The sequence below is a fragment of the Sturnus vulgaris genome, chromosome 5 (genome assembly GCF_052056855.1).
Source record: "Sturnus vulgaris isolate bStuVul1 chromosome 5, bStuVul1.hap1, whole genome shotgun sequence".
NCBI lineage: Eukaryota > Metazoa > Chordata > Aves > Passeriformes > Sturnidae > Sturnus > Sturnus vulgaris.
Genome location: NC_142247.1, coordinates 2,087,813 through 2,114,678, shown reverse-complemented (window position 1 = coordinate 2,114,678; position 26,866 = coordinate 2,087,813). Strand labels below are relative to the sequence as shown.

The 26,866-nt window shown below is 40.4% G+C and overlaps 1 protein-coding gene across 6 annotated transcripts in view; it reads right to left on the bottom strand.

The window, feature by feature from the left end:
- Positions 1–26,866, bottom strand: part of EPS8 (EGFR pathway substrate 8, signaling adaptor) — a 124,643-nt gene that overhangs the window by 50,602 nt on the left and 47,175 nt on the right. For all 6 annotated transcript variants that reach the window (XM_088164538.1, XM_088164533.1, XM_088164537.1 and 3 more), the window contains exons 3-4: positions 3,371–3,451; positions 2,245–2,318 (exon numbers count right to left, since the gene is read on the bottom strand). In XM_088164538.1, the coding sequence (XP_088020664.1) occupies positions 2,245–2,318; positions 3,371–3,432 (136 nt within the window). In that variant the 5' untranslated portion in view covers positions 3,433–3,451. The remainder of the gene's footprint in view (positions 1–2,244; positions 2,319–3,370; positions 3,452–26,866) is intronic.

The window sequence follows — 26,866 nt, the reverse complement described above, 5'->3', positions numbered from 1 at the left end:
CACTCTAAAAGCTGTGGATACATCTCCCCCTGGAGCTCCACAATAACTGATCCCTCTGTTTCATCCAGCTCCTGGCAAGTGCAGCTCCAGTTTTGTGATGTATCCACCAGCAACAGAAGGGAACCAAGGACAACAATTCACTTTTACAGGAGCCACCACGCAGCACTTTCATGGCAAGCATTTTCAATTAGTACCTGCATTCAGCTAAGGTACTTTGGAAGTTAAAATAATTCCATTATACACATCAAATTTACTCATTTGTCCCCATCTTCTCCTGACACATGACCATCCCATCATGTCTGATATGAAAAAGATCATAGAGATATTTTAAAAGCCCACAAAAATTAATGGACATAGTTAAGACACTGATATTGCCACACTGTTCAAACCATGTACTCCTGAAAAATTATGATGATGACATAAAATGAGAAAGGAATCACAACCCTCTCATAGCATCTCATAAAGAAATAATCTGCTAAGAGTTTTTTGCAATGTCTCTTGCTTGCTTCTGTTGCCACCTACTATTTTTGTCAGCACTTGCAATCAGTTTGTTGAGTGAACCCACACAGGATGCAGAAATTTCTCTTTAAAGTGACCAGCTCAGAATTTTCCTGCAATCAGTTTGTTGGGTGAACCCATACAGAATGCAGAAATTTCTCTTTAAAGTGAATTTTCTTCAGCTCAGAATTTGTTTCTGTTTCAGTTCCTGCCTTCAGCACTATGTCAAGAAATTGATTTACACAGCATAGCGCTAAAACAGTAAATTTGAATTTAGGAAGATTCACATGCAGTTTAGGTTGAATATCAGGAAGAATGTTTTCACCAAAAGGGTTGTCCAGCACTGGACAGGCTGCCCAGGGAAATGGCTGGATCATGATCCCTGGAGGTGTTTAGATGTGTTTGTGAGGCTTTTAGGGACATGGGTCAGTGGTGGGCTTGGCTGCACTGGGTTAACAACTGGACTCGATTTTAAAGGTATTTTACAACTTAAAATGATTCTAAGATTCTAAAGCATCACTGCCCTAAACTCTGAGCTCACTGCCAGCCACCACTCCATCCAAAACAGGAGGGAGAAAAGATTTCTGCTTGGGATGTTGTGCTTTTAGCCACTGCCCTTTGAGCTTCCCAGCAGGTTAAGCTGCAGAAGGGTGGCAGAGGCAGAGGATGCAGAGGATGCAGAAGATGCAGAAGATGCAGAGGATGCAGAGGATGCAGAGGATGCAGAGGATGCAGAGGATGCAGATGCACAGAGGAGGAGCTGCCTGATGTCTGAGGGGTCCAGCACAGGACCAGGCTCTCGGGGGAAGCCTTGTCCTTCCAGTCCCATCAGCTGCACTGACTTCGAAAAGAGCATTTAGCAGCAGGCACAGATTTACAAAGCAGAACTTCTCACAGCCTCACTGCTGCTTCTATTTCCATTACCAGCACAGCTATCAGTGGGATGCATTCACAGTGGAGGAGGATGACCTGAAAATGGTGCAATTTGGCTGGCAAGCAGCATGACTACATTTCTCCTGCACTGTGATTTGGAGTTAGGCTGGGGAGTGTAGTGTGTACAGCCAAGACAAACACCAGCATTTGTAGTTGGTGAGTGCAACAACATCCAGGCATTCATAACATCACATCTGACAGCCACAGAGCCTGCTGGAAACAGCATGCCAAGCAGGACTCCAAATCTCCCACCAACTCTAATTTCCATTAAATCCCTGTGTCAAAGGACAAGAATATTGTCAGTGACTTTTCTGCTAGCAGGGGGTGAAGCTGGGGAGGCAGAGGGAGGTACAGGAGAAATAAAACCCACAGCACAGATAAACCCGTGAATGCCTTCCCCCTGGTGCACACCTCAGCTATAGGATCACCCTGAGTTTGGTGGCTACCTTAGCTATAGGATCAGCTATAGGATCACTCCGAGTTTGGTGCACACCTTAGCTGTAGGATCACTCTGAATTTGGTGGATACCTTAGCTACAGGATCACCCTGAGTGAGTTTTATGATGAAGGCTTTGTACATTGGTGCCTGAAAAATGAGCAGGTGGGAGCACTCTGCTCAGTAAACTGAGCATTTTCTAGTTAGCTTTAGTAGGAATGAAACCACTTTGCTATTTGGTTTAGTTGACAGACACACCCATGTGTACAGACATACACTTCCAGATTAATATGTATAAAATATTTCCACCATGACAGTCACAGTCATTATTTAAACAGCAATTTAGCACAGAAGTTTAGAGAGTTTTTGCCACCTTACCATAGAGAGCTTTTGCACTTGTTCTTGAATTCTGCTCCCTCTCTGCCTGAGCAAACGTTGGGGAGCCATAGCCACTGGAAGAAAACATTTCTGATTATCTTCTGTATTTGGCAGGCACTGAAATAAAACCCCTCCCCTTACATAGGATTACACATACCTACAGCATTAGTAACAGGGACAATGATACTGGATATTTGTGCCACACCATAAATATGAGGGAGATTGTTTCACTTGGGCTGGTGGCCTTTCTGAGCAATCTTTTGTTGCATTAATATAACATGATGCACAGCTGGGGTGTGGTGTAGAAATAAATACCAACTCAAGTAACAAACTTCACTGCACAATTATAATAATAACGACAATAACAAAAATAATAATGACTGTGCCAAAGAACTGGGTAGGATTTGTTTGGTTTTTTTTTTCCCTGTGTGCACAAATGTTGATTATTTTTAACTGCTTATAATGAAAACTTAAAATGAACACAAATGTAAAGGCAATATGACTATAAGTGTTTCAAGCATGAGTGATACAGGAGTTCACCTTAAGGGGACAATAATATGAGAAGCAGAGGACACCACAGATATCCTGCTCCATACAGGAACACATACAGGTGTTCCTTGGCATCAGACAGGTAAATTCTCATTAGTGATGTGAGTCAATCTAGTGCCATGCTCCTGATACAGGGATCACCCCCTTATCTTAGGCAAGGTAACACTTGCAGGTAGCAGCTGCTCAGTTCTGCTGACTGGGAAACAGTCTGCTCTCACAGATGGGAGAGGCAGCCTCATCTTTTATACATAAAAATGCATTCACTCAGAGCTAACCTTAAACATCTCAGGCACACCAAGTCCTCCCTGAGTAACATAATCTGGATGTTATGGCTACAGCAATTAATTTTCCTGTTTCTGATGAGTCCCTGCAGCAGCACAGTTTTCCCTTACACTAACACAAAAATCAGACAGCTGATATGTGTCACTTTGGTGCCACGGTTTGCAAACCCCTCTCTCCTCTACAGAAAATTTCATAATTCCACTGGGATCTACTAATTATAGCTCTGTCTGAAATGAAAGCCTCCAGAAGGAAGTACAACACTATTTTATCCATTTAGTCCAAGGCATAACCTTACTTCATTTGAGGGAAGTAACTTCCATATCCAGCAGGAGGGGTGTTTGATATGTGTCCATTCATTCTCACTGCGAGAAAACACCTGGGAAAAGAAAAAACCAGCACATGAACAGAGGCCTCCTAAGAGATGAAGGTTTAACACAGATATAATACAAACCTAATGAGGAAATTTGGCCTGAAATTGGAAGGAAATTGCATCAACAAGCTCAGTTGTTATTAACTCCATCCTGGTGATGCCTCAAAGACCCACTGTGGAATTTCTCCCAGTAGCAATTTGATAGTTGTTTGCTTCAAATAATTTATAATTTAGTGAACAAAGCTATTATTTTTGATACAATGGTCTTTAGGAATAGCTGTAGAAATAAAAAGGCTCACTAAACAAAGAACAACATCTACTGCAAAAGTGAACAAGATGTTCCGAATGGCAACTTTATTACTCAAGTCTACTTGATTTCAACCCTCAATTCATTTCTTTCAAATGCAACTTTTGAAATGACCTTTTGATACACAATTCCATGAAACATTGTTAGAAAGAAGCATTATCAAATTAAAACACAATTGTTTGCACAAAAGGAAACTTGGTTAGCTATTTTGGTACTTAAGAAAACTTTTTTTTTTTTTTTTTTTTTTTTTTTTTGTATAAAGCAGTGCTTAAAATCCTGAAAGTTTGGCATGCCAAATGAAATCTTTCCTCTAAAAGCAGTGCTGAAAAGGCCATGATAAAGCAGTTTTAAAATTTCTCCCTTTAATAGCATGTCCATTGAAGTTAAAAGTAACCCTGGGAAGTGACTTTCATAATCCTTTCATATTCAAATTTACCACGGGCAAATATCCTTCCATTTACATTTATACATGAATAATAGAAATTTGAATACGTCTCTACATTTCAGTCACACTGCAGAACACTCAAAAGTATATCAGATCAAATTTGTACCCACAAAAGCTCAGTTTCCAAAGCAAGCACAACCTTTGTTTGCTCCAGAGCTGCCTCTCAGCCAGTTTATTTTCTGAGCCCTAAGTCCCCTCCCTGCCCCCATTAACTGTTCCCCTCCTGTTTTACAAAGCACCTGCAGTTTTTGACCTGTCAGTACCCCCTGAGTGCCCACATGTGTTCCTGCCACTTCCTTCTTGCGTGCAAAAAAATAATCAAAATCTGGGCTAAGCCCGAAATTCATCAGTCAGTTCAAAAGACACACGAGCTGCTGGTCTTCTGTGCTGACAAGAGAATTTTTGTACCTTTGTGAGGAACACCTGGCCTCAGTGCAGCTAGCAAAACTAACCAGAGCTGAGGGGGATTTGACATGCCAAGTGAAATCATGTGGAAGGTTGCTGATGCTTTCAGTGGGTACTGTTTATTTCTTTATTTTAGTGTCTTTCATTTCCTTTAAAATCTTTGCTCCTTGCAGAATCTCTTTAGTGCCACAAGCACATTTTGCCCCAAAAATATATCACATATCCAAGCTGGCAGCCTGTTTGGCTGCTCCAAGACTTTTTTTTTTTTTTTTTTTTTTTTTTTTTTTAATGGAGTGCAATCCTTAGCAGCTGTCTCCAATGAATTACTGCCTGTGCTGAGAGCTGCTCAATTTATTAACAATTACAACCTTTGGGAAGCATCCTGAAATGGTCCCATGACTTGAAAGGACACAACTATTTATTTTCTCAGCAGAATTTGCCAGCTCACTGGGCACTCCCTGTTCCATTTCAGTGGCTGCCTGGACCAGGGCAGCTCAGAGTGCTCCTCTCCAGCCCAGGCTGCCTCTGAGCTCTTCAACACATCCTGTCAGTTCTTCATCATCATCATCATCATCATCAGCGACCACGCTCAATTTGCTGCCCTGCTTAGCAGTTTAAACTGAGATGAGCTTCCCAAAAGTCACCAAATCCAAAACAAACAAATCATCTCCTCTGCTGGTTGCTCTCCCCACTTTACTTCCCATCCACACATTGTTTAAGATAGCACTCGTTTAATAATAATTCTGTTTGTCATAATCTTTTATGATTTGTAGTCTTTTTTATAGGACTATTTATAAAAAAAATTCTGCAGCTATCTGCCTTAAAGTGAGATTTGGGGGGGGGGAAATCCCCCTTGGTTTAAAACTTAGAATAATTCCACTGCTCTGACATCTTAATCTGACAAATACTTGGTTTGTATTTGTATTCACTCAATTTTATGGAGTTGGTGAAACAGATATTTCGGGTAGAAGGAATGTAATATATTAGAATGTAATATATTGGAATTTCAAGCTGCAGCCTTTGAAGTCAGCATGACACACTGAATTTAAAAGCAGCAAGAAAGCTGAGCAGCAGATTTTCACATTGGGGAAAGAAATCATCTCTCATGACCAAATACTGGCCCACTGTAAGGCACAACACCACTTAAATACAAAAAGCTTCAGAATTATTTTGAACGAAGAGATACTGAAAATCTAAAGTAAAACATGTTGACTATTGAAAATAAAAAAATGCAAATAGCTTGTTCTGCCAAGCAAACACAAAAATTTTGGTCAGCTTTAGCTGATATGCAAACAAACCAATTACTATTAGATAGCTGAGTAAAGACAACAATATTTCCTTTCCCTCATGCAATTTTCCAGTGCTTTTGAAGTGCCAGGACAACTCCCTTGACATGAAAATTTCAATGCTATTGCAATTTCATGCAATGCTTCTGTCACTTGGTTCAAGAAACCTCCTGAATGTGAATACTAACAAACCCTTTACCATAATTATTTATAATTAGTGCAAATATTTATAACAGCATCAAAAACTATTTGCAACTCCCCAAAATTATCAGACAATTTGATCTCGTTCAACCTAAGTGTTTCAAGGGAAAAAAAAATGGGAAAACTCCTTATTTTTTTAATTAAGTGCATGATGAAGAAAAGTGAAAAACCACCCAAGGTTAAGAGTATGTGCAGGGGTTTATTATTGCAGCTTTCTCTGCTGTGTTTCTCATCTCAAATGCTCTTTCATCTCTTGGAACCAGTCAGTCCTGTAGCAAAAGTCACCCCCTGCACACTGCAAAGCCATTGTCAACCAGGAGTCTATTCATAAACTCCACTTCCTCTTTAATCCTCCCTTTCACCTCAGCCCAGCAGTTCAGAAAAAAATAAAGACTTAAAAATAAACATCCTTGACAATTAACTGCACAATCCCTCTTCAATTAGGCCTGAAGTATCAACAGTTTACTTGTGAATATGGCCAAAAATGGTCACATCTCAGGATCCTAAAAAAAAAAAAAAAATACAATCGTGCCTGCTCTGAAAAAGAAATGTTTTAAACCAGGAAAGCTAAGTAAGATTTCAAGAAGAAAAGAATAAGTAGAAAATAGATATAATAATAATTAATAATAAGACAAACACCATGGTATTTATTCTTATGTGTATTAAAATAATATATCATTAAAATCAGCTACAAATGGTTATAAATATTATATTTTGAAAAACAAAATGAAACAAAAAATCCACAACAACAACAAATTCCACCTAGAATTTCCCTGCTGCCATCAGCTTTATTTTTGAAGGGATATTGACAATCAGCAGCTCTGTTAATGACAAGGATCCTCATGACAACAATGCAATTTATATGGCACAAAAACAACTCACTGGACTTTTCCACTATGAATATTAATTAATTAATTATTATTAACTATTAAGGTAACACTATTCCCCAGCCAATGTAGCAGTGTCAGATAAGGACACTCTCTCTCCACCCTTCCCCTTTGAAAAGTATCATGGAAGAACAAAACAACAGAGGAAAAATAAAAAAAAAAAAAAAAAATCCATGTACTCATAGCTCACTGTGCATTCAGTAAAAATGCCTCTCACTGCTGACTACAGAATGTACAAAAACTGTTTAAATTCCCATTTTTCACCTGTTCCTTCTCAAATCTCATCCCCTTCACCCACACACACAACTTTCCCTATTCTTGCTAAATTTTAAGCAGTGTCTCCTCGTGTCTACCTTGTTTTTCTGACCCATTACTCTCTTATTTGTATTTTCACTCCAGCCACAGATTTTAACAAATGGGAAAACTCCTGAAATGCAATCCCGTGGAGCCAGATGAAATTCTGCTGCTGCTGCCCTCAGCTTTGGGGCTGGCTTCAGAGCACAGCCAAGAGCAAACACGAGTTCTGCTGGTTGTTCAACATCTCGCCTCGAGATAAACACCAAAATGCACATGAATGCATAAGTGAGCAATGCTTGTGAAATGATCCCTGGGGATTTGCCATCCTCAGTGCACTGATAACCAGAATTTCTGTGAGAAAAGCTGCCGTGGGTTGAGCTGGCAGCAGCTTTGTCATTTTTTCAGTTTTCTCTTAGGGAAGGTTGGAGCATCCAAATTTGCTAGAAAGGATGATGGCAAAAACCAATGGAGAAAAATTGAAAGCCAGGCCCTACAAATGCTACAGTTTGAACACAAAATAGATGAATTGGGTTCCCCACCAGTGTGGTTGTTGTCCCCTTTGCCTCTCTCTGAATTTATGAGGGGGTTTTGAAGCTTTCTGAGCTCTATATACCCCAGTGTTCACCCTGTGTCCAACAACCAGGAAACATATCAATAGAATAGCCACAATAAAATAATTTTCAAAATGCTGTTTCCTTCAGGATTTCTCTGTATTCAGAGCAGTTGTCCAGCACAGCCATTAGCACTAATTACATTGCATTTTAGTTTATGCAAATCTGCACTTCATTGCATCCTGGTTTTAATCTTTAGTGCTGGATGCAGTGTTAAATAACTGGGGCTCCTGCTAAAGAAACCTGGGCTGGGGAGGAAAGGACTGGATGTGTCTCCCTCTCCTCCTGAATTTTACTCCTTACAGAAAGGTGAACTTCACCTCAGAATATTATTTACCTCTTTGTGTAAGGGGTAGAAGCATTTCAAGCAACTAAAGACAGTGACAGCCAAAAAATACAATTGTCTCCAGGCAGGGGCCAATGGCAAAGCACAGAGAGTGCCCAGGGGGATTTGTGAATGGATTCTGCTGGTTTTGCCAGTTTCAGAAGGTTTGTGATCTTCACTGACACTTTCTGAAATCTAAGAGTCTTCCCTGAGTCCTTCACTAAGAAGGAGTGGGCTAAATTCATCAGCAGCATTCCTTTCAACAGGAGGGAATAGGATAAATTTATTAAGAAAATTTATTGTCATAATTATCAACCAAAGTAAAAGACTTAATATGTTAATGCAAGGCCTGTGCTCAGAACAGTAATTGCTACCTAAAAGAGAAAGTTTTCATTGGAAAAACTAACAAGATAAAAAATGCCCTGGAAGTCTTCTTTTCCCTACTATGATATCTTCCAGTGATTCACTGCTAAAGAAATATTCTAACAATACAATTATGATAGCTGTCTTGTCTTTTGAGAAAGGGGAGAAATACAGAGAGCCACAGGAAGAGCTGAATGAATAAACTGCAGACAGATCATGTTCATGGACTTCACCCTTATTGCCACACCAATGCTTGAAAACAGGTTTTTATTCTGGCATGGCAACTTATTTCCATCCTTTTCACTCAGGTCTGGCCCATGATTTATAATTAACCATACTGAAAGAAAATCAAACAGCGTTACAGATACAAAAGCTTCAAAGACTTAAAATCCCCATTGCAACAAAGGAACATTAATAAATATGCCAAGCACTGAAGCCACCACTCTCTGCTATTTTTAATTAGAGAATTAACCACCTCATCTAAAGCAATGTGAGTATTAATTACCAAGATCAAGATCATTATGCAGTCCTTGCAGAATGTGTCACCACAGCTGGAATATCTTGCATGAAAGAAAAAAGAAAGGATAGAAAAACAACCCAAAAATCCAAATAAAAACCTTACACTCATACAGAGCAGTGTAAAGAGGAAGGAGTCTGTGGTGTATGAAGGAATTTGTAGAGGAAAGTAGAGAAAAGGGATTATAATGCACCATAAAAATCAATATTTTTGGTGAGTCTATGTCGAGTAGTGAGCTGCCCAAAGATGTGACTTTTACTCAGAAATCCCAATTCCAACATGGCTACAATCATATACTCAGTATCTCCACCTGAAGAGAGATGTACAAAAACTTATCCTGGTTTGGGGTTTTGGTGGGTTTGCTGTTTATGGGTTTCTTTGTCTTTTTAAAATGTTAATCTTTTTAATAAAACCAGAACTGCCTTGAAACCACTGACTGGTGAATTCTGCTGACCCAGCACAGAAACCACAGCTGTATTTCCCTTCTTCATACACCCTGATTTTTTTTTTCCTTATTTCCTTTTATTCTTTGACACATCATACTTCAAATGAGATCATTAGATTTCAAAAGAGGGCACTCCAGACTCTGACATGAAAATCAGTTTGCAGTATACAGCCAACTTTATAGCCATCACTTTAGAAATGGAAACATAAAAAAATTTCTAAAGTATATAAAGGCCGGTAATATAATATCTTTAGGTGTTGTTCTAGATAAAGTTTTCCTCTCATTCTGGCCAAAAAATGAAAAGAACTTCCAACATAGTCAAAAAGCTGCTGCAAGTTGCCCAAATGAAACTGGCTTAACCATCTGTCCACACTTATTAGCCAGTTAATAACTGTGTCATGACACAGGGACAATATTAAAACTGGCGTGGTGCAGTTCAGAACAAAAGCTGGACTGAAACCATTTAATGACAAACTCCAACCAGACTATAAAATTAACATAAAGGAGGGGAAAAAAAGACAGGAACACTCTTCAATACCTCTCTAATTTGGTTTAATAGAAAGGTGGCAAGATTGAATTTTTGTTTACACGAATTTGCTTTCTTCAGTTTTGGTGAAGTTATTGAAGTTCATCAGCTACTCACATAAAGAACCAATTTTTATGTCTGTAATAGGTTACAACTTTGAATTAAACAAGGTAAAGTGGAATAGGAGCAACATCCCCTGGCTTGCTGATGATCTTAAACACTCAGGCTCCAAACCATTGTGGACCACCCACTGGTGGAGGGCATTCCTTGAAGATTTGTTTATTAAATCTTCAGCTCTTTCACCACTAAAGTGCTCTGAGTGCAAACTAACATTGTGTCTGGAAGGCCTCAAGCTTTGCCATGGTAAGGGTTCATGCTCTGTGTCTTTCTGTAAGATTTAGATTTTCTATATAGTACCCAAAAAAAAAAAAAAAAAGGAAGTTTTCATGCAGTTCAGTGAAAGCAGAAAAGGCTCTGTTTAATAAAGGTGAACTAATAGGTACAATTGACAAGTTATTGATTAGACCACAACAAATCAGCAATGCTGAGCATAAGGGTAAGCTTACACTGGAGCTCAACAGCAAATCTTAAAGTTTAATTTTAAAACTTAATAAATAAGCTCATACTATTCTACTGATGCTGACTAACTCTTCAAACTTCCTGACTCAAATAATGTGCAAACAAGGTTTCACAAGACTGATATGCAAAACCTCATGACTTTAGCTAACACAACCTAAACCAAACTTACTTTGGGGGTAGAAGAGTCAGCAGAGTATTCATATTCTCAGAAGTAATTTAAAATATTCCCCTAATATTGTCAATGTAAATGACTGGGCAGGAGAATGACCTTGACCATGGTCAGTGCAGCTCTCAGCACTTTCAGACACTCAGTAACTCACCTGCATCCCAGCATCACCTGGGAGCTCAATAACAAATCTAAAAGTTTCATTTTAAAAATTAATAAATAAGCACACACTGTTCTAATGATGCCAACTCTTCAAACTTCCCTAACTCAAATAATCTGCAAACAAAGTTTCACAAGACTGATATGCAAAACCTCATGACTTTTGCTAACACAACCTAAACCAAACTTCACCAATGAAAGTTCTGGGGATTAAACAAGTTTTTAATGGCAGAAGAGTATTCATATTCTCAGATGTAATTTAAAGTGTTCCCCTAATATTGTCAATGTACATGACTGGGCAGGAGAATGACCTTGACCATGGTCAGTGCAGCTCTCAGCACTTTCAGACACTCAGTAACTCACCTGCATCCCAGCATCACCTGGAGAGCCTTGTGGGGCTCACCAGAAAAACTTTTCATCAGTTTTTTTTTTTGTGTTAATGCACACGTAGCCCACGAAAGGAATATATTGTAATTCAGCAAGTAAACAAAAGATGTTATCTTAAACATCTGAGCACAGTCGGGGCTGCGATTATTCAGCACAAAGTGAGTCGAGTGTAAAAGAACTCCCTGAGCTGAGGTCACAGCTGGCTGAAGTCACACCCTGCCACAGTATTTACAGTGAGCTCATGGAACTCAGCACTTGTTTCCTGGAAGAAAATAGGCTGAACAATAGCAGATCCCACAATTTGTGGGAAGAAAATAGATTGAAACTTTTGGTGTTCCATGCTTCTGGTTTTCTAGTTGTAATCGTTTTTGTTTTGCTGTACAGATACAATTTTCTCACCCATTAATCTGGGCCAAGCCCTTCCTCTATGTGTATTTCCATTGCCATATATTCAGCAAATGTCATATTTTTGTTTGAAATTACCTGAATCAAATGCACAAATTGGATTCTTTTCCAACTCAATTCACAGATTCTCATTTTCAAAAGCAGTTTCTGTTGTGAATGCCCAGGCTTGGCAAGTTTACAGAGTGACTTTCAGAAGTATATATACTTGTAAAAATGTTAATCTCTTTACAATCACATTTGGTTTCCAGTAAACATCCAGTGATTAAGGATGACAAAACTAGATCCCTTTGTAAAAGATCAATTATAATCACCATAAAATGTTTTTTGCTGCAATTACTTCAAATCAGTTTGAATTTCACAAGAAAATTTTCCCCAGGAATTTGTCATTGATGGTTACCAAGCCAAATTTAACAAACTGTCACTAGAAAGAGATTCTGAAATGCTACAACAGGTATTTTATTGCAATTTGCTCATTAATTTAACTGAAAACATTTGCTGAGGCATTTTTAATGTCAAATTTTCTTAAAACTAATGTCAGGTAGTGTGGGACAGAAGCCCAAAGTAGCCCCCAGTGAAGCTACACTTTCTGGAAAGTTCCCACAGGTTTTGAAGGAAGATAATTTTCAAAAGTCTTGCTGAACATGAATTTATTGTTCTTTTGTTTCTGTGAAATGAGTGTGGGTGGGAAGGTGGAAAGGAGAAAGGGAAGGAGCCAAAAAGCAAAATTAGGTGCTGCTTTTTGATCCTTTCCTGGCTGGAGGAATGACAGGTGAGGCTGGGGAAATTCATTTCCAACCTCTACAAGAATTGTTCAAGACGTCATTCTTGTGACTTTACACATTACTAAAGAAGCATCTAAATTCTTCCTTCAGGTGACCCTCCCATGCACCCCAGAAAGGTTAAATAACTCGGTTTTTATGTTTCAAGTTGAGTCACCAGTTGATGGGGATCTTGCACAAATGACCCTCACTGCAGACCCTGCAAAAACCAGGATATTGCCAGATTTTTGAAGAGCAATGACACAACAACAAAGTGAGCTGCAGCTCCGACTGGAATCAGAAGAATTACCCGTGGAGACAGTCCTTAGAGCAATGAATATTATCTTAAAAGCTATTTTCCACACCCACGTGGCAAGAAAACTTCTGCAAGAGATGCTAGAGGGGAGGGATCCATTGAAAATTTTTGGGGGACACAGCTACAAAGAATATAAAGAGAAATTCCTCCCACATTTTAGACAACTAAGAAGTTATGCTGTTTATTATAAATCTATACCAGCTCCTCACCAATGATAAATTTTGCTTCTAGAGCTCTGAGTTGCCCAAACTAGAATACATTTTCTATTCTGTGAGATTGAGAAGTGTATTTTTCCTTTTTTCCAGAAGGCACACTAGATAAACTTTAAACTCATAGCCAGTTTCAAAGGCAAAATATTTGTCCTACACAAAGCCTCTATTCAGGGTCCCTGTTTTTACTACAGTAAGAAAAATAGCTGTGCCCTGGGTAATTTGTTCATGTGTGCCAATAAAAGCACATTGGACTGGAGCCAGCACTTCTAGCAAGCTCCCAAAGACTTCTGAAGTCCTATGAAAAGCAGAACTTTTTTTTTTTTTCTCTCTACTTATCCTTTTTCTATTTGCCATTCCCAGAACTTAGAACTTGTTTCCATTGCATTTGCCTTTATGTTACTGTGAGAAGAGACAGAAAGAAAAAAAATAAGACTAAAGAATAAAACCAAAGCTTTTAAAGTAGCCCTTGTATGAAAAAGAGCTTTCAGGTATCTTTGTACAATGTTTCAAATGTTGAACATGCACTATTTTGATGCTATTTAGGAATTATAAAAGAGGCTAAAGTATATTCACATTTTAGACATTAAACATATAAAGAATTTAGGGTCATACTGACATAAATACTTAGATTTCTATGCTTTCATGAAGGAATCTGGTCAAGAAAGTTGCTGCTGAACTGGGGCATGTCTGTGACAGGACCCAGGGTAAAAATGAGCTTGGATGAAATGATTGGGAAGTTATTCAGAACAAAGCAATTGCCTGTTCATATGTGCTTCCCCAAAACTTAGTGGTTTTTTGAAACAGTTTCCAAAACAATCAGAGGAAAGGAAGGAAGTCACCTCACAACCTTAAGGCAGGAGGAGTTGTGCCAAGATAATTCCCAAAAAGTAGCACTTCCCAACCTCCTCCTTGGGCCTCCAATAAAGGCAGGCTATCAGCCAGGGCTGGGGAAACCCAGGGTCTCATTAGCCTTGCTCTGGAAAAGTTCTTCTCAAGAAATAATCTAAATCTGTGTTGCAGTTTAAACCCACTTGACACTGCTTCAATCCACAACACACCCCAAAAAATACACTGGATTCTTCATTTCAAAAAAGAAAAAAGGTAACATGCATCAACTCAATATTAAGCCAGGCTTATAAAAATATCCTATTCCTCTGTCTTGTTTGATCAAGAATAGTTGGCTTGCTGCTGCCTCCTCTCTTTTCCAGGATTTATCACTCCTATCAGCACTGCAATGGGCCCACAAGGATGGTGTCCCATGTGTATCATGTCATGTGTTTTTCCAGCCAGGCAATCCAAAGTAAGCAGATGTCAACTTCCATTTTCCCCCAGGAGCCCACGAGGCAAGTTTCAGGGGGAACAATATTCCAGTTACTTCATCTATATATTATCTTTCATTATCTCAGTGTTTTGCTAAACCATATCCCTTTGCTTCTTGAACTTTGCATAACCTCTACTCTTTCCTCATATTGTTTAATTCAGCCTTATGCTTTTCTCCTCCTTTTCCTTTTTTTCATGCACATCTACAGCAGACTTTCTGGAAAAAAAAAAAAAAAAGTTATTCAAGAAAAAATAATTCAAGTGTAGACTCAAAAAGAGTTCCTGACATTGTCCAAAGCCTTTGAGATGGGGATTCAGCTTGCCATCCACCCTGTGACTGTCCTTCATCTGTCTGATTGGGTTGATCACTGAGAAAATTAACACTGACAATTATAAATATTGCCTTTCCCAAGAGAGACACCAAAGAATTTGAGGTAAGATATTTTTTTTGTGATAATTTATGTTTCCCAGTTATTGCATTCAGCTTTCTGAAAACTCATTCACAGACAGGTGTAGGTGAAATGGCAGAAGCAATTACTGCTCTAATTGCCTATGACCTCTTTCTGCCTTTCCATGGATGCAAAAAACATTGATGTAGAAATCTCAACTCCTTTGTAGGTGCCAGTGTGAAATGCAGGGAAGAGGAGCAGGCTGCAGCTTGCAGCAATTAATATCTGCTCAGGCTGGCCAAGCCACCTTCATGCCCTTTGTTGAAGGGAGAACAGCACAGCTGTGGTCCAAAGCACTGAAGGTGACATTTGGGCAAACTACACATCCAAAAAAAAAAAAAAATGTGCTTCCTTGGCCATTATTCAGCTTTGTGATGCAGTTCTTTAAAGCACAGGAACATCTCAGCCAGTGCCAGGCTCTCAGGTGATGTTACCAGGAGACATTCACATCTGTTTTCTCTGAAGGAAATATGAAATAAGATCACAGCTCTAATTGGTGGGGCAAGATTTACAGAAATTAGAGAGGGAGAAAGCCATTGGATTCAGCCCTTCTCCTGCTACAAGACCATTTTCCTAAACACAAATTTTCCAGTTTTACTGCTGGAGTGCTGCCTCTTGAAAATCTTAACAACCAAACAAAAAAAAAAAAAGGCAGGGAAGACACAAGATTTCTTCTGCCAATAGAAATGCAGTGCTGAGGGCACAACAGTGAACTTCCCCTCCTGTCACAGCAGGAATTTCTCTGGAACTTTCTGAGGTGCCCTCACACCTGGATTCTCACACCCACCTTAACCACAGACAGCTTTTGGCTGACAGTTGTGAGACTTGCCAAAACCCATGCTTATTTGGAGTATACTGAGAGCTTATTATCTCGGGATGGGGAGAAAACTCACACAGCTTTAGGTTCCAAAAAGGGCACTTGTGGTCAATAGTCTCAAACACCCTTATTGTTTCTGAAAGGTCAAACCCTGTTTGCCCCCTTCTTCTTCATCGACTCTTTCCCCAGTGAAGGGCGTGTATAACTCTTTTCCTGAAAGTTCCCAGATTATTTGAATGCTTCTGCTTGAAACATATTAGAAAACCAGAGATTTCTGTGAGGGAAGGGATCCATTACTCTACAAGCAGGGAAATCCCAACAGATGTCCTGACTTTTTTTTTTTCCTGCTGCCCAGATCGATTGGCAAGCACCAGGGGCTCCCGTGTAGCTCACTCCTGCCAAATTTTAGCATTACTTGGCAGATGGTTCCTGCTCACTGTGCTCAGGGCTTTCCCCTCCCTGGCACTGGGTGGTTTTCACATCAGAAGCATGGATGCTGCTTTTTCCAGGCTTCACCACCCACTCCCTTCACTCCTGCACCACAAGCAGCGTGGGCTCCCTCTCTTGCTCAGCCTTGGTGCAGTGTGCAAGCTCAAGAGATGCTGAACATCCCTTTTCCTTCTAATCGTGAGGCACTGCAGCCCTGGCACAGTGATCAGACAACTCTGGCAGGTGACAAGGAGGACAAAGTGAACACCAAAGCAGTGGCAGTGATGGTTGTCCTTCCAAATTTGGGGCATGTATTGTACAGCACCCTCAAAATGAAGCTTTAACACAAAGGACTGCAGCAGGTGGCACTTTCCTCTCAATGGTTAACAAACAGGACTTTAACCACTGCAAATTGTCCCGAGGACATAAAGTAGTAAAACTTCTCTAATGATGGAGATGACAGCCCTTGGATTGCCCCTGGAATGGAAATATGTAAACTATGATGTCATGTGATTTGCATTTCCCTAACAGCAGGTTATTCTTATCCTTATTAGTGTTCCTGTCCTTCTCATGTCTGAGTGCATTCCAGGGGGACATTATCCGAGAGGATAACACACGAGATGCAGGAGACTGGCCACACGTAGTACAAAAATTAATGCCAAACTGACCACAAATGCTTTTCCAGAGATTTCCAAACCTGTCTGAGTGGAGGCAAGGAGTGGAAGAACCCTCTCACTCCTGACTCACGCTGTTGGCCTGAACACAAGAGGGTTTGTTACTCAGAAATGGCATTTGAGCACCAACCCCCCCCTCGCCCAGGAGTAAAGTACAGCAGAGGAGGGAGGAAGCATCCACAGCTCCAGATTTATGGAAGAAGAAAAAAATGATTGCACAAAACTTGAGGAATCTGGGATGCATTTCAAGCCACAAGAGTAACAAAGGAAATTGTGAGCAGCATAATGATTTTTTTTGTGTATTTTCGAATTATCCAGAGGGAACTGTATCTCCACAATATATTTTGCCTACTGTCCACATCCCACAGAGTTGGAGCCAGCTGTGTTTGTTCTCTCACAAACACATGAATAAGGATAGGAAGAAAACCTTGCTTCCACTTTATTTTTTTTTTAATATTTTTTAGATCCCTGATGAACTTTAATCCCCATCTTGTTGCACATAGAAACATGAGAAGTATTTGGATCAACAGGTCTACATTTAAAATCAAATTACAAAAGCAGAAAAAGAAGTCCATAGGACTTGCAGGAGTAACAGAACCCTGTCAGAAGATGGAAACAACTTTTAAGAACTTTTTGGAAGAAGGATGGAAGGGATAAAGTCACAACAGAATATTGAGTGTGGAACTGCCTGGCCACTGAAAAAGTTCCTCAGCACAGATAATTAGGACAAATCAACCATGAGATAAACGGACAGACAGCATGGATTAGAAGGGAAAGAAACCTCTGAAAGAGCATCATGAGATGCAGTTTTTCTTTTTTTCTTCCTTTGTTTCAGAGATTTTTAGGAGGAGGCATTGAAGGAAGCACAGAGCAGCCAATTGCCCAGTTTCAAATCAGTCTCTTTTAAGTATTGATTTTGAAAATCCTATGTCCTGAAAACCAAGGTTCTCCCATGCACCTGGATGATTCTCAGAAGAAACAGGAATATTTGGGTGTGCAGTAGTGCACTCAGCTGGATATTTCTGTCATGTTTTAACACTCACTTCCAAATGCCTCATTCAGTAATTTATTTCACCAAAATATGCTCGCAGGACTAAATCTCACACTTTAATTTGAATATTGCTGTTCACAGATCAGTCTACTCAGAATGCCCAGAATATAAAATAGCCTTTCCTGGCTAAAAAAACCTAAACTATGAGAGAAAACTGGCACTTTTTGTATTGCCCAAACAAACAAACAAACAAAAAATAGAAAGGGTATTTAATCTTTTCAGAAATTTATGATCACCCACTTCATCAGCTACTAATGAAAAATTGCATCCTTCCCTGTTTCCTTCACACTCCCTTTTATTTGGATATGAAATTTAAAAAAAAACCTCAATTGCCAATATCAGGTTAGACAAAAACAAATGTCAGATGCCCAAAGCTCATAGCTTGATAAACTTGGAAAAAAAAACAGGGAATCAATGGGCTTGAGAGCCTGCTCCTGTTTGGAATTGCTAGGCCAGGTTGGAATTAACACATGGCTGCTCTGCAGTTACAGCAGCTTTTGGGTTTTTGACTGCATGACATTTATTATCTCATGTACATAAAAAGAGATGTGCATAGCTTTTCATTTTGGGGTTTTTTTTTTTTGATCATGCTACATGATCACAGTGTCTGGGAAAGAAATTAAAAGTTAACTGTTATAAAATTACAGCTAAAACCAGCCTGAGCTGAGGGAGGGTTCCACAGAGGTAAAGCTTAATTATTTACAGTTTAGATCCTAAGAGACCAGGTCCCAAGGTCATTTATTACCAAGAACGAGCATAAACCACTGCTTTCTATTTTTGTAGCACAATCACCAGCACTCAGTAAGAGCTATAAGGTAAGAGGATATATCCACCCCTAAATAACCCTATGGGAGCTCACCCTTCATGAGTGAAAAACATGAGAGAGGGTAAATATATCTGCTCAAGAAGCAGGGAAGAACAGGAAGAGCACACACCCCATGAGCCAAGCAAACACAAGATTTCAGAAACAAAACCCCTGTGAGCAGGCACAGCAATGTGGGCTGGCAGCAGCTCTTACACCAACAAAATAATGCCCAGAGCTGGGAGGGATGCTGGCCACAGGTGGTCAGTGCACCCTCTGTGCCACAGGAACCAAAAAATGATGGTTTGGTCTTGGTTTAATTTAATTTCCCAAAAAAAAAAAAAAAAAAAAAAAAAAAAAAAGTCTTGGTTTAATTTCGTTTTCCCGGCCAATATATAATATTGGCACCAAATAATGTCATGGTTTTGATTCATGAGTATATATGAGGATATTTAAATTGGCAATTCAAAGCCATGACAGATGGTTGTACTCTACAGCTTGGGCTGGGTGTCACCCCAGGTGCCTCCACACCTGCACTTTTGTTGCAGCAACCACCGTGGCCCTCAAGGTAACTCTCAGTGCACACAGGAGTCATGGCACCCAGCCAGCACTCCCAAAATCTCATAGGGCTGAGAGTGGATGGAATAACTTGGAAAAAGTTATCCTGGAAAAAAAAAAAAAAAAAAAGCAGTGATTTGGGAGGCTGTTACTTTGCAATACAGTTATTAATCACACAAGACAAAAGAGCAAAATTCTCAATACCTGCCTTGTGAAAATAGAGGCAGCTTCAGGTAACTAAGATTGAAGATGAAAGATATAAAACATGCACTAATTCCTGTGCTGATCTGACTTTCAAGCAGGTGTTGGTACCATTTAAGACCATTTATTGTTCCAAAAGTGTATGATTCTTCTTCTGCTTCAAGGAAAAAATTGCTGCACTGTGCACTAAGAGTTAGAGTACATTGGAGCACAAATCACCAACTGTAGAAAAAACACTTTGGGAGGGCACAAATCATTATAGGTGAGCAATGGTGTTTATACTTGTGTGAATGCCTGCAGTAGCAAAATAAATGCTTATTTATATGAGGAATGAAAGTTCAGTGATTCAGTAATGTAAAAAGTCATCTGCAAAATTAATACATACAAATGCATCACTAATAAAACCTATTGTTGCAGAAAGTTTTAATCTGGTGAACAACTGGGATCGGCCTGCTGTTAATGAGCTGTTTTCAAATGGGTATAAATGAATAAAAGTGTGTTAATAACCTTTCAGAGGTGGAAAAATCTACAAGTTAATCCTTCTTTTATAAGCTGGTTCCCCTGCCACTTGTGTAGCCTTAGTAGTAAATATTTCATGTCTAGATCTCTTTTAAGAAGAGTTAAGACTAAGAATTTTAAACAACATGCATGAAAAAAATACATGCCAGACCTTTATTTCTGTGACCTAACAAATAGGTAGTGGATTTTCAAGACCAGCCAATATTTGAATACCAGCCTATGCAAATATGTTGAGTTGAAAAAGAGAGACACATGCTTGACTCTTCTCTATTTTTTAGCCCATGAATCACCTTTTGTTTCTGAATTCTGACCTATACTCACCACTCCTCTTACTGCACCATCTGCTCCTTATCTGTACTATGTTTGAATAGCAGTATAAATTGCAGAATAATTTAGGTTGGGAATGAACTCTGGAGGTCATCTGATCAAAACAACTTGGAAGTTAGACCGAGATAGAATCTATAATCATGCACAATAATCACAATGACTTCTCAAGCCACCAGAAACACAGCAACAAACAGCTCCTGACCACAAGCAAAATAAATTCTCCCATTTTGGTCCCATGCTTATGTCCAGTTACATCTGAACAGGATCAAGAACACAAATAAAGGTCTTTGGCAGGAGCACAGCTGCCAACCTGTGACCCAAATGCAGCTCAGCAGCATTTTAAGAACCTGGTGTTGAGACACCCAGGCTGAGGAGGAGGCAGCATGTCAAGGGCAGAGGAGCAAGGACAGGCAGGTGGGTGGAAAGCAGCAGAACATTTCTCTGGAGGAAAAAAGAACAGCTCAAACCCATGGCAAACCCACGGAGAGGCTCCTCAAACCCATTTAGTGTGGCTTGCATGGTCCCTGGTGCTGGGGGTTAGCTCCAGACAGCAAGCAGGGACCACAGAGCTGCTCCCTCCCTCCCTCCCTGCCCCTGGTGGGATGGGGAGGACAGCCAGAAAAAAGGTAAAACACATAGATGGAGATAAGAAGAGTTTAATAACTGAAACAACAGTAGGAGTAGTAATAATTAAAAATAATTAATAATAACAATAATAGCAATAACAACAATAATAATAATTTTTAAAAAATAATAATTTTAAGAGGCAAAGGAATCAAACTCAAGACAGACAAGAGCTGCACAATGCAGTTGCTCACCCACTGCAGACAGATGCTCAGCCTGTCCCCGAGCAGCCATGGGCACCTCCCAGCCAGCTCCCCCCAGGTTATATACTGGTCATGACGTTCTGAGCTATGGAATATCCCCGTGGCCAGCTCACTCAGCTGCTCTGGCCACCTCCCTCCCAGCCTCAGGTGCCTCTCCTGGCTGGCAGAGCATGGGACACTGCAAAGTCCTTGACTCAGGGTAAGCACTGCTATAGCAACAGCCAAAACATGGCTGTGTTATCAGCACTGCTCCCAAGGCAGCCCCAAAGCACAGCTCTGCACTGGCTGCTGGCACTGCCACGAGCTCCATTCCAGCTGAAACCAGGACACCTGGTGACCCAGGGATCTCACTGCAGGGAGACACATCTGGATTGGGAGCAGCCTTGCTGCAGCTGTTTATACATTCCCCTTCACCGAGGCCTCACTATGGGGGACAAGGGAGATTGAGTTACAAGCAGCTCCATCCATTCCAGCAGAGAATTCACATTTCCTATCCAGCATGGACAATCTGTCAGGTTGTGAATTGATATAATTGTTTGGCATTAGCATAATTCATATATACATACATGCAGATTTAAATAAGAGCTGTAACACCTCACAGAGCCCCAATAAGTCTGATTTTGTCACTTTGGCTTTGCCATACATATCCAGGCTACAGTGAGGAGCTGTGCCAAGTGTGACAGGCTGTGCATTATTTAATGGTCTGACCATCCAACAGTACAGTTTGTCACGGCTCCCACGTGCAGAAACAAACCCTCCTAAGTTAACAAGCTCGAAAATGGTCACTCTGGATAGTGCTGAAAGCATTACAAGGTGTGTCCAACAGAGGGGAACAAATGCTGCTGTTCACACTTTGGCCATACCAGAAAATTGAATAACTGCTTCTCTACCAGCAAGAATGCTCTGAACAAATTCCAGGTTTAACTGTGATTTAACAAATCAGTTCTTAAAATGACCCCACTGCTCAAAACCCCTTGAGGTTGCAGTGGTTCCTGGCAAACTGAAAACATTTTTCCTTCCACACTTCCTCTCTGCAGTACAGCTGAGTGACCTTGGTGGTGGGAGGAGGTCAGAGTAGATGAGAAAAGAGTCTTTAAAAACACTATTTGATTTTTAAGTGCTAAATTTACATTTTGAAGACAAAGCCAACTTAATTAAAACCATTTAAGTCTTGCAACTTAAAAGAAGTTGCAATAGTTCCAAGAACAGCTATTTGAGACTCCCTGCCCCCCCAACAATCCCTTCCTGCAAGTCATGGAAACAACAGCATGAACGACCTCAAAAAATCAAACTACTGAAACAAAAAACAAAACAACCAACCAACCCACAAAAGGAAAAGGAGAAGGAATGGGACGAGGAGTTTGCTTCTAAATTCACAAACCCCTCACTTTGTCCTGTGTATTGCACACTGGCATAAACCACTTCAAGATTTTGCAGGTCACTCTTAGGATTTGCTTTATTTGTATTTTTGTCCTGTCCCAGTCTCTTTTTGTCTCCCATCCTCCAAGAAGCAGAAATTGTCAATAGTTTGGAAGTGAGTTCAGACAGCTTCTCCATACCCTGGAGAGGTGACTTACAAACTTCTGCACAGTCAGGTCTCAGCATTCTTTTCTAACAGACAAGCATCCTTACCTTCACATTGACCATTAAGAGAAACAATCTCAAATTAATTTTAAGCAAAAGTTTACTGTATGCCACATCTAGACTTGGGGTGTCCCAAAATGAGAAGCTGGGCCAGAAGCCACAGAATATACAATTAAATAAAGGAATAGTTGCCCCAGACACTGCAATCCCAGTACTCAACCCACCTCAGCTCCCCTCATTCCTCTTGAACCTTTCTCCCTCTCTCTGCCCCCCACAGCTATCCTTGTGTTAAAACACATATTTAGAAACTGGGAGCAATTATTCTTTCCAACAAGCAACCTCAAATCCAGGACCTCTTACAGCATCCAGAGAAAATATTACTCTAATGTAATTCATTCCCTCTATTTCCTCTTTCCATCAGAACTCACTGCCTGTTTACAGCTAGGTTGAATCTTCTCATGTACTTGCCAACAGTACCATAACAGCCTTCTTGTACCTCTGGCCACTGGTTAATGATAAAAATAAAGCCAAGAAAATTAGTATGTACAAAAAAATAGCAAAGCCAGGAATAAATGAAGTGTCTGAAAAGTCTCTGCTGGTCTTGTGCTAGGCCCAGCTTACTTCACTTCTAAGCAGGCTGATGGTTATTTTACCACAGGTACTTTATCAGCAGCTCTAGAGTGGCATAAAGGTGACTTAAACAGAAAGTTTCTTTGAAGCTGTCTGATAAATATTGAAGTAATGGAGGAAATAAAGGAAGTAACTTCTAAAAGCAGGCTCGATGCACTTTTCCCGGATGCTGATTCTCCTCTAATAGGTTTCTACTTTTCTCCTGGAACAGCACCAATCTCTAAAATAAATAGAGTAAATGTTTGAGAGTAAAGGCAGTAGTTCTGGTCTGGCAAATAGCAACATAAAAATGGCACCTTTGCACTCAGCAGATCTGTCTCTGGTGTGCAGTCAGGAGTGATTGCTGCTGACTAGTGAGGTAAATAAAAAAGGCTCTGCTGCTTTCATGCTTGTTTAAAGACAGGATATCAGAGCTAGTGTTGTGCAGCAAACTGAGTGCTGGTGTCTCTTCCATAAAAAGCTAAATTCTTCGTTAATTTTCAATTAGATCTCTGGACACTTCTTGCTGCACCACTCATTAACAGGGAATGGGATACAGAGACAGGATCAGAGCACGCCTCGCTCTGCACAAAGTTTATGATGCAAAAATGCTCAGGAAGGGAGATGAGACATTGGGAAATGCTTCATGAAGAGGCAAACAGAAATTCCTGCCTCATAAAGATACTTCTAAACAATCAACCTCCAGATTCAAGAGCTGCAGTTTCTCTTTGTGGAATGCTGTGATGAAATCAAACAAAAAAAAAAAAGTGAGTTGGTGTAAAAGATCTATCAAGTAATTTTCACTGCCAATGTTCAATGTCACGAGTGTAGGCTGCAGGTAAAGTACACAAAATAAACCAAATTTGTGCATGTGCATGAATACCAGCTCATCCTTTCAAGGAAGAACATAGGCCAGAAAAACCTATTTGAATTTATCACACATATGACTACATTTTAATTTACAGGAGTGGTTGATAAGTAATAGAAAAGAAGCAAATTCTCAGCATTCAAATTTGCATACCTTTTAGAAACTGTTAGGAAAGATGCTTGAAAGTGAGAGTCTAAAATATTTTGGAGTGCATTTTCATAATACTTAAAATAAACAGCAATAGTGTCTGCTCTTTAGAACTTCAAAGCCATAGAGATAAGGATGCTTCTGAAAGAAGAAACAGATAGGAAAATACCTGCTCTCAGAGCTGCCCAGGACTCATAGAAAAATACATCACACAATGTTTTTATCATTATCTGATTTGAAGCTCCTGAAAATGAACTATTTTAATCAAGTACAGCATATTTCCATCTGGAAGTGCTTGCATCTTAGCATCCCAGTAAGCAGAATGTAAGAAACTATTTCATGTCACACTGGCTTTATTTTCACAAAACCCACACAAAAATCATTATAGCAAACCTGAAAATTCTTATAAAGAAGCCAAGCAGTATTTTTCTCTTCTGGCTAAGGAGTTCAGCCTCAGTGAAGTAGTAAAGGCTTTAATAAGCTGCTCATCTTAATGAACAGATACAGAGACTGAATTAGTAGGCAATGTCTCTTCTAAAAAAGCATTATTAAAACCACTCCAGTATGTGCTGTTGATATGTCAGAGACATTTCATTTCATGACACGAAAGAACAAGTCAAGAACTCAGGTCAGGGAACAGAAACAAATCCACTACAATTTCATGTTGTTACTGATAATCAGAGTCTTTCATTCCTTGCATATTTCAGATTTAAGAGGATGGTAGACATCAACAAAATATTTTCCTTACATTGAAAGGGTCTGAAAATGGAGCCAAAGAAGATCAGAGGAACTTTCTTTTTGGTTGCATCTTGAGGTCAGGGCACTTTAAATAGAGTTTTTGGCACGCCATAAAATAAACTAAATCAACTTCTCTCAAATTCCTGGAGGTTTATAACTCTAGCTGCCAAGCCTTTTAGTTATGCCAAGCTCCTGCAAGAATTAAACGCTGCTCAAATTAACCCATCATGAAAGGCTGAGTCGTTAGCAGGTGAGCATCAGCAGAGCTGTCAGCTCAGGTGCTGCCCTGCCTGAGGCTCACAGGTGATGTCTGTGGGCCAGCACTGAGCCCTGCCAGGGCTCACCTGCAAGCCAAGGGAGCCCTGGGGAGCAGAGGGAGCAGCTTTGCACTCATTTATCACTAGTGCTGTGCTGTTCTGTACACCCTGAGCTGCTCAGAGATGCTCAGTGGGAGGCTGTGCCCCAGGCAGGGCACAAACAGGCAGGGGGAGGATGCAGGCTTGCAGAGCATCTTGTTCCCATCACAGGTCTGGGGTATGCATGGGAGAAATTCTGGGGTTTTTGTGGAGTATTTGCTTACATGTGTTCCAAACGTCTGCACACCAGGAGCAGTTATAGCAACTTATTTCCATGTGTTTCATATGGTGGTGCTGGGTTTAAAAATAAACGTGCATTTTGGTGAGAAACTGCCACGGAAGCAAAATGCATCATTATTCTACGATTTTAAAAGTGAGAAAACCATTTCTAGCTCTCCTTCCCAACCTTGGGGTTCTCCCTGCTCCTCTGTGGCCTCACACCAAATGCAGCTTTGTTAGTCTGGGCTGCCACATCCTACCCTCCTAAAACATTGCACATCTGGCTCCTTTTACACCTCCTCAATCAGGAAGTGCAGCACATCTCTCACCACAGGAGACAGATGATTTCTCTCCATGCTTTACCTCCTCTCACACTTTGCAAGCACTGCTCCCAGCCAGCAGCCAAGCACCAGGCTGGTCTCAGGAAAATTCCCTTTGTGTCCCTGCTAGTCCAAGAGTAGCACACTGTGCTCTTTTGTTTCACTAAGAATCGCCAAGATGTAAATTTTTGTGCCAGTTTTTATGACTGGAAGACAGGGGAAAACCTTGCAGAGTTTATCAGTCGATGTTCTCTCAAGTTTATGAACTGTTTCCTTGTTTGGGCTTGAGGAGAAAAAAATCCTGCTAAGTGCTGGCATTTCTTTCACCTGCTCACCCAACCTGCTGCACAATTAGCTCTTGTGTTTGTGCATGGACTTCATTTGGATCACACACACATGATATAACAAAGAAATGCATCAAAAACCCCTCACATGAGCCTGTCCATCCACACACAGCAGCACAGCCAGGATTTTTTGGTCCACTCCTAAAAGCAGCAATGCCTGTGCATCACTATTGCTGCCTGTGCTGGTGACAGCTCTTTTCCTGTGGTAAAGACATCGTTTTGGCAAATTCAACAGAGAATCCCCTTGGAAAGGGCCCTGCCTTCAGCTCTGCACACAAACACCACATCCTGCAGGAGCAGATGGATTCTTACTGGACAGGGGCTCACCAGAGGGCATTGGTGTCAAACCTTTTGTTACAAAGGGCTTACACAGAAAACACAGATCAAGAAATCAAATTGTTGGATAATCCTGGCACAGGGATGACATCAGGACATCAGCACTTCTGTTTCCACACTCCTTTCTGTACCAGTCCCCTAAGCAGCTCCCTCTGCCATCACCTTTTCCTCCATTGCCATGGGCACTCAGGTGATGGAGCAGGGCATCACACACGCAGTAATTATCCCTCCACGCCAGCCCTCTGCACTTTTAAAGTCACTCTGTCCCCTTCATTTCCAATCCTCAGCCGATTTTTTGCTTTCTGAAATCACTTCCCAAAGCTCTGTGT